This window comes from Triticum dicoccoides, chromosome 7B (assembly GCF_002162155.2).
Source record: "Triticum dicoccoides isolate Atlit2015 ecotype Zavitan chromosome 7B, WEW_v2.0, whole genome shotgun sequence".
NCBI classification, from domain to species: Eukaryota; Viridiplantae; Streptophyta; class Magnoliopsida; order Poales; family Poaceae; genus Triticum; species Triticum dicoccoides.
The window spans coordinates 437,384,147-437,399,254 of NC_041393.1; the positions used below are offsets into that span (position 1 = coordinate 437,384,147).

The 15,108-nt window shown below is 45.3% G+C and overlaps 1 protein-coding gene and 1 non-coding gene across 2 annotated transcripts; both read left to right on the forward strand.

Annotated features, from left to right (window-relative positions):
- The first annotated feature begins 6,604 nt into the window (after window positions 1–6,604).
- Window positions 6,605–7,621, forward strand: LOC119336187 (60S ribosomal protein L18-3-like). The gene is made up of 4 exons (XM_037608199.1): window positions 6,605–6,648; window positions 6,733–6,822; window positions 7,079–7,207; window positions 7,455–7,621. The coding sequence occupies exons 1-4, from the start codon at window positions 6,646–6,648 to the stop codon at window positions 7,467–7,469; spliced, it is 237 nt and encodes a 78-aa protein (XP_037464096.1). The 5' UTR covers window positions 6,605–6,645; the 3' UTR covers window positions 7,470–7,621.
- Window positions 7,271–7,342, forward strand: LOC119342498. The gene has a single exon (XR_005165623.1). It is a non-coding gene; the product is annotated as a small nucleolar RNA snoR53Y (small nucleolar RNA).
- Window positions 7,622–15,108: the final 7,487 nt, after the last annotated feature.

The following is a 15,108-nucleotide window of genomic DNA, read 5'->3' on the forward strand; positions in this document are numbered from 1 at the left end:
AATATATGTGAGATGCGTGTGCATCCGGATTTACGTGGAAGGAGAAGAGACAACATGTTTGATGAGAGAGCTGGAAAAACATGGACGAGAGGGGAAGGATCTCGTGGGTTGAGGGATTGACAATTTTGTGCGGGGGAGAGAGGGATTCGTAATTTTGTGCAAGAGAGAGAGAGAGAGAGAGAGAGAGAGAGAGGGTGGGGGAGGAGTCAGTCAGCCGTCGTCACATCACCCTGCTTCCAAATGACCCCGCATTCTCTAGCGCGGTGTGGTCATTGTCTTCGATCTACTCGATGCCCTCTTTGAAGATTGAGGTGGTGTGCATGTTGGGGTGCAAAGAAGCACAAGCAAGAGTGGTCGCCGTACAACCCTTGATGGGGATGAATTGTGTGCTCGGGGGAGTGTGTGTGTGTGTGTGTTGTGCTGCGTGTCTCTCTCTCTCTCTCTGTGTGTGTGTGTGTCAGATATTGAGAGAAAACAAACCTAAGGAGAGAAATGGGTATTCATGAAGAGATTGTGCGGGCCTTGAGGTGGGCAGGGGCCGGGTGAGGGTGTCAAAATTTGCACGTTAATGCATGTGTTGTATGCGATCGTGCGAGGGACAGACAAATCGAGAGAGATGGTTGTTGTGTTACGGATGCTCCTCTCTCTCTCTCTCACACACACACAAGTAAACTAGAAGACCGTTCTCTCATGTATACACAACATATCGGCATCTGTCTATGTCTCACTCATGCATGATCAGTTGCACATTCACACCTCTCTATGTCCGTATCACACGCACACCGTCTTCACATTGCCCTTACGCCACAACACACATATGGACACATGCACACGTTCTCTCTCAGTCACACGCACAAAATCAGTATTAAAAAAGACTAGGGTGCACCTAAAACGTCCAAATCCAAATAAACACGAACTTGAGCTAAATTCAAATATATGGAAATATTGCAGTGTCAAGAACTTTCGCAGGAAAAAAAGTTGAGTAATATTCGAGGATTGTGTTCACACACACAAAAAGGTTCGGTGGATGTCCTTCGAGCGCGACACGGTGACGCACCGTTCGATCGACCGCACGGCCGCGGTTCACGTGCTTGCACAGGATTCCATATCGTGGCTGTGGCACTAACTAATAAAAGCGCTGCCTAAGTCTAATGTTTACGTCTACTAGTACAGTTTTCTTTTAAGTTTGACCAACCTTATATAAAACTAAAGTAAGCTCCCACACGCGCACTCATCAATATGTCTCCGCTGCCGTTGCGCATGCCGGCGCCCACCTGCTCCGGCCAACAATTTCTCACCCATCACCGCCGTGTCGCCGCCATCCCTTCGCCATGAAGCCGAAGGCTCGCCCGCTCACGTCGTCTGCACTCCCTCCTCGCGATGCTGCCGTGCTGCCAAGCATGCGAGCAGCTAGTGGAGCCGCATCTATGCATGCAGCATACGAAGAGGAGGACGAGCGTGTGCTCCAGCACGCCAGCGAGGAGGAACTAGCGTGTCATTGTCGTCTCCGCCCGCGTGGAGGAGGCGCGCATGGTGGCTGTCGCGGCGGAAGCCGATCGCACGCGCATCGAGCCGGCAAACCGGGTGCGGACGTGGAATCTACCTTCGAGACCTTGCACTACTAGGAAAAGGCATGCTAGTGGCGCACTAGTTTTGCCTTCTAATGGTGCACTACTGGTGCGCCACTAGCATCACGCCATTAGAATTAAATTCTAATGGCGCACCACTGGTGCGCCATTAGTATCTGGTGTTCTAGTGGAGGATCACGTAGTGCGCCATTAGTATTGCCCACAGTGTGCCATTAGAATTCCTCCCAGGGGGCCATATGTACCCATGTGCTTTGGCATACTAATGGCGCGCCAGTGGCTGATGCACCATTAGTGTGATTATCACAGTGCGCCATTAGTGTCTTGTGTGGTGCGCCACTAGTATGAATATTAGGGATTTTTTTCTTTTCTGATATTTTCACAGGTTACAAAATATATCATTGGACAGAATTTAGACAACACGACACAGCAACAGCAGATTCATCGAATACAATAGAAGATTAGTCTCCGAATACAATTCATCATATTAGTCTCCGAATTCGAAAGACTGAACAAAGATAGAACATTACAAGTCTCGAGACCGCGAGTAGCGAGTTTGTCTTCACATTGCAAGTCGATATCGATCATCTAAACTACCATCACATAGAAGAGAGCTGCGGTCATCACGATGAGCATCATCGCGATGAAACTGGTCTTCATCCGGTTCCTCCAACGCTCCCTCCTCTCTCCCGCTAGATAGCGGGCGTATCTAGATTCCGCCTCCGCCCTAGTGGTGTACCCTTTGTAACTGTTACCGCTGAAACGGTGAACCTGTCTCCGACACTCCTCCCAGTCGTCGTAGACTCCGGGAACCTTACCCACTACAAGAAATATGTGAACTAGTGACCTTCTGTCAGTGACCCTGGAAGAATTGGTCATAGATCTATGACCATTTGAGACCAATTGGTCAAAAGCTGTTCGGGGGGCTCCAAACCCTAAACCATTGCGACCATTTTGGTCAGAAAGGTCGTAATTTCCTTACACGAAATGGTCATAAAGCAAATAGCGCTAGTCCGCTGCCTTATTTCTAGTTGTTAACGACCTATATAGATGGTCCTAGCCTTGTAAATTGTGGTGGGTTGCGATGACTAGGCGCTATCTCATCAGTTTTGCCTATGTGTCATGTCCATGTGTCAATTTTTGCCATAGGTTGTGAAGCAACCTATATTTCTGTTATTCCAAAAATTCCCAAAAAATTCTCATAAATTGTTTGGATCATATCTTCATCAAATATGTCAAAAACCTTCCTTTCCTAGTTCAAAAATAATTCAACAATATTCATTTTCCTATTCTGTTCAGAGCAGCACTTTGTGAAGGAAGTACCACTTTGGCATGTCCAAATAGTATCCATTTTCTACAGTGCTTTCCTATGCCCAAATAACAATCCTCCACCAAATGACAGCTCAATCCATTCATTATTTTGAGCCCAGCTTCAACATTCAGATTTATGTCCAGTGTGGTACTTTGCAAAGCAAGTACCACCTAGGTTCCTCCTTTTGAGCTAAAAATTTGTGAAGATGGTCATCTTAGTAACTGATCATCCTCAGGCAAAACTCATGCCCATTAGCCATGTACATTTCCCGTACCGCTAATCAAACACTTGGCTGCTAATTCATGTTTTAGCGTCGATCGGTCTCCTCGTGAGAATATTATGTTGTAATTGTCTTCCTAGCACCTACCTGGGGAGTGCCCAACCCACTAGACATGCCTAGGCCGCCCAGAACACATGGCAACGCCACGGTCACGCGGTGACCACGTGGCGGGCATGCGAGTTTACACGCTCTAGAGTTGGGGCCCTCGGCCACCGCCCAAACCTCGACGTATTGCCACCAAACCAGGTATTGATGATTAAATAGGTACTTATGTAACTAGAAATGATTTTTGGAAAAAATAAATAGCAAACTATGAGGCAGCTGCAGCTCAAATTTGACCCGCTTCTAGCTGAATCGGCGAAAATTTGTCTTTTTCATGAAAGGTGGATCAAAACTTTTTACACCCAACCATTTTGTCAGTTGTGCATTAAATATGTCCTAGTATTTTAAAAAATTGATTCGGTCTAATTTTGCAACAATTATTTGGGAGGTCCTTCACAAAAAAACCTCCTTTTGGGCACTCAAAAAATGGAAAATGGTTTTTTCGTCCAAAGAAAATGAAAACTTCCTTAGGCAACATTGTTTGCCATTCCAATATGCACCCTTGTGCACAATATGAGATCATTTGAGCAAACTATGCCATGAATGTGGCCATAAGATTGATCATTTGGCTTGAAAGTCGTTGATCTCCACATGTGATATCTCGTTTTTGAGAACACTTTTTTAAAATAATTGCCTATTACAAGTTTATTATTTTTCCTAGGAACTTGGCCACATATAATGACACAATGAGAAGGTTTCCCAATTTTTTGATTTTTTTGAATTTTTTATGCCCGTTTCAAAATGCGGTCAAAAATGGCGGGAATGACCGTTCCTAGCTAGTGGTTGAATCTTGGAATTTTTTTGGTGTTTCTCTGATTAAACAGATACTTATGTTCCTAGAAATGATTTTTGGAAAAAATAAAGAGCGAACTACGAGGTAGCTATAGTTCAAATTTGACCCCCTTCCAACTGAATCGGCGGGAATTTGTCTTTTTCACCAGAGGTGGATCAAAACTTATTACACCCAACCATTTGGTCAATTGTGCATTAAATATGGCCTAGTATTTTAGAAAAATGATTTGGTCCAATTTTGCAACAATTATTTGGTAGGTCCTTCACAAAAGACCTCCTTTTGGGCACTCGAAAAATGGAAAATGGTTTTTTCGTCCAAAGAAAATGAAAACTTCCTTAGGCAACATTGTTTGCCATTCCAATATTCACCCTTGTGCACAATATGAGATCAGTTGAACAAACTATGCCATAGATGTGGCCATAAGATTGATCATTTGGCTTGAAAGCCATTGATCTCCACACGTGATAGCTCGTTTCTGAGAACACTTTTTTAAAATAATTACCGTATTACAAGTTTGTTATTTTTCCTAGGAACTTGGACACATATAATGACACAATGCAAAGGTTTCCCAATTTTTTGATTTTTTTTTGAATTTTTTATGCCCGTTTCAAAATGCGGTCAAAACGGTGGGAATGGCCGTTCCTAGCTAGTGGTTGAATCTTGGAATTTTTTTGGTGTTTCTATGATTAAATAGATACTTATGTACCTAGAAATAATTTTTAGAGAAAATAAAGAGCAAACTACAAGGCAGCTGCGGTTCAAATTTGACCCGCTTCCAGCTAAATCGGCAAAAATTTGTCTTTTTCACCAGAGGTGGATCAAACCTTTTTACACCCAAAAATTTGGTCAATTGTGAATTAAATATGGAATAATATTTTAGGAAAATGATTTGGTCCAATTTTGCAACAATTATTTGGTAGGCCCTTCACAAAAAACCTCCTTTTGGGCACTTGAAAAATGGAAAATGGTTTTTTCGTCCAAAGAAAATGAAAACTTCCTTAGGCAATATTGTTTGCCATTCCAATATGCACCCTTGTGCACAATATGAGATCATTTGAACAAACTATGCCATGAATGTGGCCATAAGATTGATCATTTGGCTTGAAAGCCATTGATCTCCACACATGATAGCTCGTTTCTGAGCACAGTTTTTTAAAAGAATTGCCGCATTACAAGTTTATTATTTTTTCTGGTAACTTGGTCACATATAATGACACAATGAGAAGGTTTTCCAATTTTTTGAATTTTTTTTATTTTTTATGCCCGTTTCAGAATGCGGTCAAAACGGCGGGAATGACCGTTCCTAGCTAGTGCTTGCATCTTGGAATTTTTTTGGTGTTTCTCTGATTAAATAGATACTTTTGTACCTAGAAATGATTTTTGGAAAAAATAAATAACAAACAATGAGGATGCTGCAGTTCAAATTTGACCCATTTCCTACTAAATGAGCGGGAATTTGTCTTTTTCATGAGAGGTGGATCAAAAATTTTGACACCCAATAATTTGGTCAATTGTGCGTTAAATATGTCCTAGTATTTTAGAAAATTGATTTGGTACAATTTTGCAACAAATATATGGTATGTCCTTCACAAAAAAGTCATTTTGGGCACTCGGAAAATGATTAAAAATAGCTAGAAAGATCAGAAATGCATAGAAATTGGTCCTTATCCATAAAATGTGGTCTAACTCTAGTGAAAATTTGTGTGGTGCCATTTTGCAAAATATTTTTGATAGCTACTTCACAAAATCCCTCTATTTTTAGTACTTAGACACTTTTTTAAATCACTGGTTTTTCGAACCAATCAGGACTCTTCCCACGGATCGATGACATGGCGCCCATCCATCCATCCATCCATCTCTCCATCCCACATCCATCCATCCATCTATCTACAGAAAAAATAGGAAATAAAATGAAAAAGAGATACCCCCACCCGCAGCCCAAACCCTAGGTCAGATCCCATCGACTCCCCCCATCACACCACTCCTCTCCTCGCAGCCGCCGCTACCTCCTCCCTCGATCCAGTCCTCTCCCCAGCCTCATTTCCCTAATCCAGTCCTCTCCCCGCCGCTCCCACCCACCGCCGACCTCGTAGCCCTCCTCACCACCGCCGCCGACCTCGTCCCTCCCTCCCCTCACCATCTTTCCCTACCCTATGCCCCAGATCGAGTCGAGCAGGTCGGCCGACGCGCTAGGGTTCCGTTTGGTCAGCTCCGCGCCGGCTCTCCGGTTGGCCGGTCGCCCGACAATGGATCTCCCGCCGTACTCCCACCAGGCGCTCTTCACGGCCCTCCGATCCACGGAAACCGAGGCCGTGCGTCGCCTCCTGGCCGACGTTGAGGAGTCCGCGCTCTACGTTGTGGCGGACACCGAGGCCGTGCGCCTCCTCCTCCCGCTCTATGACCTCGAGGCCGCCAAGCTCCGCTCCCGCCTCGACCTCGACGCCTTCCACGTTGCCCCCAAGCGTCCCCTCAACGCGTCGCCACTCTCCTTCCCGAGATGGAGGCGGACGAGGTAAGAAGTAGCAGCCATAGTGCGACCCTGCGAGGAAACCCTACCGCCGCAGAAGCAGCCATGGTGAGCCTCCCAGCCCCCGCTCCCCATCCAGATCCTTCCAGGTTTCCTCTAGGCCACGTGCGCTAACGCTGCTGTGCTGCTCAGGGTATCGACCTCGTTGCCGGTGGGAGGAACAAGAGGACCAAGCGCGCCGCGCCCAAGTCCGACGATGTCTACCTCAAGCTCCTCGTCAAGGTGTTCAGGCGCGAACTCGTCGTCCGATGACCCACTTCTTTGTTTAAGATGTCATCCGCAAGGAATGTTTCGTGATTCGATTAGCTCTAGCCGCATTTGTGATTGTTAGTTTAGCTGTATTTCATTCTACCTAGGTAGGCCGCCATTTCTTGTTGGATGCAGCGCTGTATAGTCTAGGGTTGCATAGACCAGATCGGCTTTTTTATGTGTGGTTTGCTTCTGGATTGTGATTGTTGTGTTGCTTTCTGGAGTGCAGCTCTACCGTTTCCTGGTGAGGAGGACCAAGAGCATGTTCAACATCGTCATCCTCAAGAGGCTCTTCATGAGCAAGACTAGCCGCCCGCCGCTCTCCATGCGCCGCCTCTCCAACTTCATGAAGGGAAAGGTATGCGCACCCATACTTTGCCGTGAGACATTATTGTCTGTTTGCTCGTAATCTGGTTGTAAGGTTCCCAATGATGAATTAACCATGCTAATACTGATACTATCTGACGAGCAATATATTATTACTAAGGGAACCATTTACTTAGTGTTGCTTTTATACTTCCAAAAACAATGAATTAACATTTGCTTTGCTTAATTTTTCTCAGTTTAGCTTACGAATCTCTTGTCTGTGTATTTTTTGCTGCCAGAAGGGATCTGGATAGGTTGCAACTGGGAGTAAAATATGCGTCCGAACTGATCGTCTGGTGCGAAAATCGACGACCAAGATCCACTTCAGCTTGGTAGTGACCTGTGAGAGATCTGTGGTGGTAAGCGACACGTGTCTGATCCCTGGGCATCGGTTCATTTGTGATGTTTGATCCTGGCCGTCGGTTGCCTGTCGGGATGGCGGAAATTCTGAATAACTAATTTTTTATTTCCGATCCGATTCACCCGCTTGGATTCGATTCCTATGCATGCTTGTGTACCTAAACGTTATGTACACTTGTTGTTGTTGTTGACCGTGCAGTCTAAAAAACAACACTCTCATTATAGTGTACTTGATTGTGTATGTGATGATTGAAGTGACGATCTTTGACATTTGAAAGATAAATGGCATGTTCCTCGTTCTCACCTTTGAGTAGTTGTGATATTGCGTTAAAGAGTCATTTCTCATTTGTTCTGTTAAAGTTGTCTACACTCTTCCCAAGAGATGTTGTTTCTTATTATTCATACTTAAATGGCTTAAAGTTGTAGCAGTTGTGAATACTTAAATGCAAAACCTTATGAGAGCTACTGCCACTTTGAGCTGTTGTAGGCTTGTTTTTGAGCTGCTGCCACTTTGAGCTGCTGCAGCTGCTCTCAGTTTAATAATTTTAACTCTTCTGGCATTTTCAAGTATGCACAGTGTATTAGTGTATCATCATATGTGTTGTTTGATTTATATATGGTGCTGATGGTCTTGCTCACCCTGTGTCTACCTACTACCTGCAGATCAACGAGTCTCTGGCTCGCGACCTGATGGAGAGGGGACTCATCACTCGTACTCATCACTCATCAGGATGGTGTCAATATTGTGGGAACTATTCTAGTGCCTGATCTGTATCCCAATTCAGGCTCCAAATGCGCCCCATTTACTTCACCTCTAGAATATCTCTTTGCTGCCTTTGTGGAATAGTAACACATGAATTGTCATACCTGCTTAAATCTTAGTCGCTACATGCTAGTAGGAGATTATTTACAAATTCTATCTTCTGCGATTAAAACAAATCCACGACAGAGTATAATCCTTATCAGCATATAATTAAGTATATGAATGAATCCTTTTGAGTATCTGAAACTAGATGTTTTGTTGCTCATAATAATTAAAAGGAGTGGCCAGTTTCTCATCACACACTGTTATTATCACTTCATGGCTTGATCTGTTGTGTAAGGCTGCTGTAGGTGCTGAACTGTGATCATTTTTTATGGCTCACATGCATGCTACGTGTTTGTTGACTTGGCATGACGTGCACAGAAACTTCAGGGCATTCATACTGAATAGCACTTCTTAATTTTCATGCAGACTTGCTCTAGCTCTTCTTAATTTTCATGCATGTTTCTTTTCGGACTTAAATCTTACTAAATAGCACCCCATCACTTGCTATTCAGTATCCTCGCTACTATTCTGTATCTTTTCGGACTTGTTATTCATCCTATATCCTCGTTGTTCTGTTTTCTTGTTGGCAGATATTTTGCCTAAATTCAAGACGAAAGAAGATGTTCAAAGAAGCGAAGTCATTTTTGTAGACCAAGTTAGCTAATAATAGCTGGGTTTTTTAGGCATTGTGAACTCCAGAATTTCTTGTATCTTCTCTGTTTTTGAATGAAATGTTGTATGTTTCAGAATTACAATTTCTGTTTCATATGAAATAGTAATTATGTATGCGATTTGAAAATGTGTGCAATGGAAACATGACTCATGCGACCCACTTATCAAAATAATTTGAGCATATTTGAAATTTCTCACGTGTGGGACCAGTGTATGATATTATGATATTTGGGACAAATGTAAAACAGTCGAAAATAAAATGGCCAAAAATAAAAGATCATACGTTGTAAAAGGCTGCATCTAGAAATAAAAAGGCCGAATTGCTGGGCCAGGCCCATGTAGCTAGCAAAAATTAATAGGAAAAATAAATGTTGAAAAGGCCGAATTGTTGGGCTATGCCCATGTAGAAAACCGAATTGGACCGGACTGATTCTTGTGCCACATCAGATTGCTACGTCGGATGCCTACATGGCCTGGGGAGGCTGCTAGTGACCAAAACGCCACAGTAGACATATTTTGGTCATAAACGTCTATGACCATTCAAGAAGAAAGGTCGCTATAGTCAGTTAATGAGGCCAGCTTTTGACCTTATGTTTTTGGTCACAAAAAGGTCACAAATTGAAAACAGTGACCATTCAGTGACCAATAGTGGTGGTCACGAGTTGACATATTTCTTGTAGTGACCCTTGTACATGACATACGACGACATCTGTATGCACAAGCCAAACAACAGACAATACATAAGCAATATATAAGTATGCAACAAAAGGATTGGAAGAGAAAAGCAGGACATTAATAGCACGATTCCTGGTCCTACTAATAAATAGCATCGATTACATCTAAGTTGAACGACTATCCAAACCAAAGAGACATACAAGTTCATTAAAGTTTAATTACAACATGAGCCAATCAATGTTTCAGAACTACACATAACATCACTACTTTCGACTCGACTCATGGGACCGAAGCGTGGATGAAGCCGCCGTCTGTCGTGATGGTCATGAAATCGCAGGCGTTGTTAGCCTGCATTTGTAGCGTTGTGTCTATCTCACGGTTGAACGGTTGATATCTGAGGTAGAACTGCCCCGAGGTACGAAGGACATCTTGATGGATAATTTCCGCAAACTCCGACTGGATGCGAAAGAATTCTTGTCTGATGTCCGCGTCCTGGATTGCCGACAAGCTCGTAGCCCAATCTTTGAGATTATCTGGTAGCAGAAGGTGATGATGGTCCCGTACGATCGCCCGCATGTGATGGAGGGCGTAGTAGGCATCCTTCTGACCGCTAGGAGGCTGCTTGATGCAGGAGAACTTTGTATTGTGGGCAAACACGTGCGTGCCGTACCGCCTACGAACTTGCTTGGCGAAGGTGCCTCCAGATTTGGCGTAGCCGGGGAGAACATCATCAAGAACTTTCTTGATATTTGTGTAGTCTATCTTGGGGTCACGGTCCGGGTCGAAATACATGGCCATGGAATATTTCGGGCTTAAGAGGATGAGTGTGCAATGTGTGTCACTGCACAGAACACGGAATGTTAGAAAAAAAAAGAATGATCGAAATCTAAGAAATCATATGTTATAGGGCGGTTAGGGGATGACTTACTCGGGAAAGTAAGGCACGAGGAAGTTATACTTATCTGGGTTTGCCAGAATGACGCCTTCGAGGTAAGAACTCGCGACATGCCGGTCCCCAGCATTGCACCAGTTCTTGGCACGCATGTAGAAGGGGTTGACTATCATGATATCCGGGGTCTTGTCTCTAATGATCCGCCTCTCCATACTCAGCAATAGCAGCCGAACGAAGGTGTAGTGCAGCGGATGAAGGTTAAACATAGCAAAGATGTCATCAAACCGCAGGACGATCATACCCCCGATGGGGCCATCCACAAAGCCCTTGCCCTCTGGCACCTTGGCCACGAAAACCGGGTATGCCACATCATTCTCTCTGAGACGCCGCTTCTCCAAAGAAAGAACACTGTCATGCAGACTTTGCATAGCACCGGTTGCAGAATTGAGCATATTTGTCAGTAGCATCGCCCTACCCGCCACATGCACCCTCCTTGACATATCCTTAGGTGAAGGTGGCCCGTCCTGAGCACGGATCGTACTCGGTGCCGGCTGGCTCGCACCCTTGTTACTCTTTCTTTTCCGTCCCTTCTTCTTCTGTTGTAATGGGACCGAGTTCTCCTCACAGACCGCCTTCTTGAGTGTGCTGGGGCTGATAATATTTGGCTCCTCGGCTATCTAAGGCTCGGTGAAGTCGGCAGCTGGAGGCGTCTCCTGAGAACTGAACGCCAGACGACGCCTGTTGCAATTGGATTTCTCCGCCATACCAGCTAGATGGCGGTCATCTTTTGTAGGGTTGGGTTCTTGAGAAAGAGGCCCGCAGAATTCGTCATCTTTTGTAGGGTTGCTAAATGTATGGCCGTTGTCGTTGTCGTCATCGTCCAGATCTTGTACCATATGCATGTTCGGATCCTGTGCCATAGGGATGTCCGGCATGTCCGGTAGCGTTGCGGCGGTCTTGCCATGGCTTGGCGCCGGCACGACTGGCGGTGTTGTCTTTGGGGTGGTGTCCCCCGCCCCAAAAAAAATCTGGCTCTTTGGCCAAAGCAGGGGCCAGCTTATGTAGGCGCTGAGGGTCATCAGATCATCTTCGTCGGCCCCGGTGGGTCGAATCGGAGGTAAGAACTTGTCGCAGCCTGGCAGCACCCGAACCAGATGAACCCTATGCATGGTGGGTGGCATCGGTTTACCGTGGAACATGGGGTTGCCCGGTTGAATGATTTTGCCCTTGGCGACATCGACCAACTCGTCGTTCACGAAGTGCAGGAGAGTGCATGGAACGTCGGCGATGCCCTGCGAAAACATGTAGGGCGTCAGGGATGCCCAGTCAAAGGCAAAAGGAGATGAAGTCCTTGGTCGAGAGGCTTAATTAGTTACCGTGATGATGGCGTCGAGCTCGGCTAATGTCGAGGCACCGCCAACGGCGGGCGTGCAACTGACGGAGGGGCCGCTTGCTGTCGAGGTGCCGGCCGGCGTACACCCGGGTGCATTAAGCTCCAATGTTGGCAGTGTCAGCGTCGGAGACACCAATACCGCCGCCACCGGAGACACCAATGGCGCCGCCTACGCGTTGTGCGAGTTGCTGGCCGTGAAGCTGGGAATCGGGGGCGGCCCCTGTTGACCACCCGCAATCCACGTCGTCAGCCCATGAATCAAGGTAGGCATAATGCCGGTGAGCGTCGATCCCAGTTTTTGTTGCACTTGCTCTTGGATAATCTCCGGAATCCGCACCACTTGTGCCTTGAGTTCTTTAACCTCGCGTGACTGGCTTTCTGAGCTGGTCTTTTTCTTCTTTCACCCACCAGCGGTATAGTATGACGAATATTTTGTTGACAAGCCTTTGCCGGCCGCACGACCAGCTGACGATGGCTTACTGAGCTTATCCTTGTTTTTCATTATGTTCAATGCCCTATTTAGCGTGATGTCCCAAGCATGGGTGCTCTGAGACGACCCCACGCTACTGCTTTCAGTCTCCTTCGCCAGAACAAGCTCAAGCGCCCTGGTCTTCGAATCCGTGGTAAGCTCCTTTGTTATCGGGTCCTCCTTGTACCGGGCCCTGACATAGTTCCTGGTCTGCTTGTCACTGTTGTATTTCTCGAAGCGGGGTGGTAGGCCTTGCTCGGCATGCTCCGCTTCCTCTTTGTCCCATATAGGCTCCGCCACTCTGTAACTGTCGGGACCGAGTTTGTGTTCCCCTAAGTTCAACTCCCGCATTTCTTTCCCCCACTGACTTGATTCGGAGGTTGCACTGCTCTCGCACTTGATCTTGAACTCGTTGTAGTCCTCTTCGTTGATTGAAGGATTTTTTACCTTAATCTTCTCATAACTATCACCTTTCTCAATCATTCTCTTCACCGCGCTTCTCCAAGTAGACAGGGCCGTGCTCATCCTCGTGAGGGCGGCACTGTTCACTTTATTCCCTAAGAGGCGTGTGTTTTCAAATTCAGCAGGGAACTTGTATCGTTCGTGCAGCTTCGTGAAGAGGAGGTTGCGCAAATTCCCTCGGTCCTTATGCCTAAGGTTCTTGGTGTTGATCGAGACGGTGCTCCGGAGAATGCACCCGAGCTGAACCGAGTACCCCTTGACTATATGTTTGGGCTCCGTTGGATGCCCGTCGGAGTTCACTTGAGTAAATTCGTCCTTGACGGTGCGGAGCACGTTCGGGCGCCGGTCCTTCCGTTGCCTCTTCGGTTGGCTGCCATCTGTGCGTGCGCCACCATCATCAGTGGTGGCATCTTCGGCGGCACCATCTGTGGTGGCATCCTCGGCGGCACCATCAGTGGTGTCATCCCCGACGCCACTAGGGGTTGTGTAGTCACGATCGGTGTCTTCCACGGCGTCCTCATAGCGGTGAGGTTCTTCCTCCAACTCCTAGGACAGCTCCCAGAATTGCCTATCGCGCGAACCACCGGCCTCATCATTGTGGTCCATGTTTCGCTCTAAATAGGAAAAAAGTTTGGTCAAAAAGTTGGTTATTGTCAAGGAACAAGATCATGGTCTCATCATTTAGGGTTTGTCGACATCGAGGCATCCTAAAAGCTAAGCTTTTATCATTTAGGGTTTGTCGACACCGAGGCACCCTAAAAGCCTAACCGTACATCATTTAGGTTCTCATCGACACCGAGGCACCCTATAGAAGCCAAGGTTTCATCATTTAGGGTTTGTCGACGCTGAGGCACCCTAAATGCTAAGTTAAGTTTTCATCATTTAGGGTTTATTGATGTCGAGGCACCCTAGGTTGAGCCTAATCACTTGGCACTAATCACTTGGCTCTATTGCCACCTATGTTGGGTTTATCATCTAGGGTTTATCGATGCTCAGGAGAATTCTAAGTTGGGCCTAATCACTTGGCTCTATTGCCACCTATGGTTTAACGCAGCAAGAATAAAGGTGCAGTTGATCCTACTGAACTAAGTACTAAGATACCCCGGCCCATGCATTAGTAGCAAGTACCCCATATGTACGATTTTTAGCAAAGTCATGCTAAAATTCACGGAAAATTTCAGCATGACCTTTGCTGAAAATAGGACATATGGAGTACCCGAATTTGCCGGAACGGAAGTTAATCGACATTCCAGCAAACTCAAGGGCCTCTCGGTGTACCTGCAAATTCATCACAACACAATGGTCAGAGACAAAACCCAGCAACTTTACAAGTCTTTCACATATTTGTTTGCAAGTTCTGATATGTAATAAAGATGAGCCTCAAAAATGAGCCTCCAATGCTGTTTTGTTTGCCTCAAGACAAGATGAACCTCCAATGCAACAAATAATAAAATGTTCAACAATGTATCAGATTCGGCAACAATTTAACATCTACTCCAGTAATTATACAACACCATGACCAACATTTCTCCTCTCCAGAAATTAGAAACAAAATAAAGGAACATTACATAGTAGCCATCAAATTAAAATGACATATACAGTACATACAGGTAGGTAATACTAAAGCATGTTCGTATTAGCTAGTGACCATTATATTGCTTTAGGTTAGGACCCTTACATTATTCTCTCTCTATCCCTTTCTTTAGCTGCACTGCATCACAAGGCAAATATGGTTCAAAATAAAATACTGCTGAATAAGCACCTAGCAGAATAGTAAAATAAGCTTAAAAAATGCATACAGCTTGACATACAAACACAGACAGTTATGCAAGTGCTAGAGGTATGCATATATATATGTGAACTTGATCCTGAACTAGAGGTACACATGTTTGCTTACTCATCTCTGCAATTACTCGTGCTTATTTGCATTTTGCTATATATGGATGTCTTTTTTAAACTTTAAGTTTCTTAAAGGTGCAACATTGTGTGGCCTAGGTCGTTAGTAACAGTCCTGTTTAACTAAACTGAATTTCAGCAAGTTTTTAGAGTACTCCTGAGTATACACTGAGTAGTCCTGGAGTAATATACACTGAATTTAAACAAGTTTACATTGTATTAAACAAATTTTCATACTCCAAATTTAAACAAGTTTAAACCCGTTT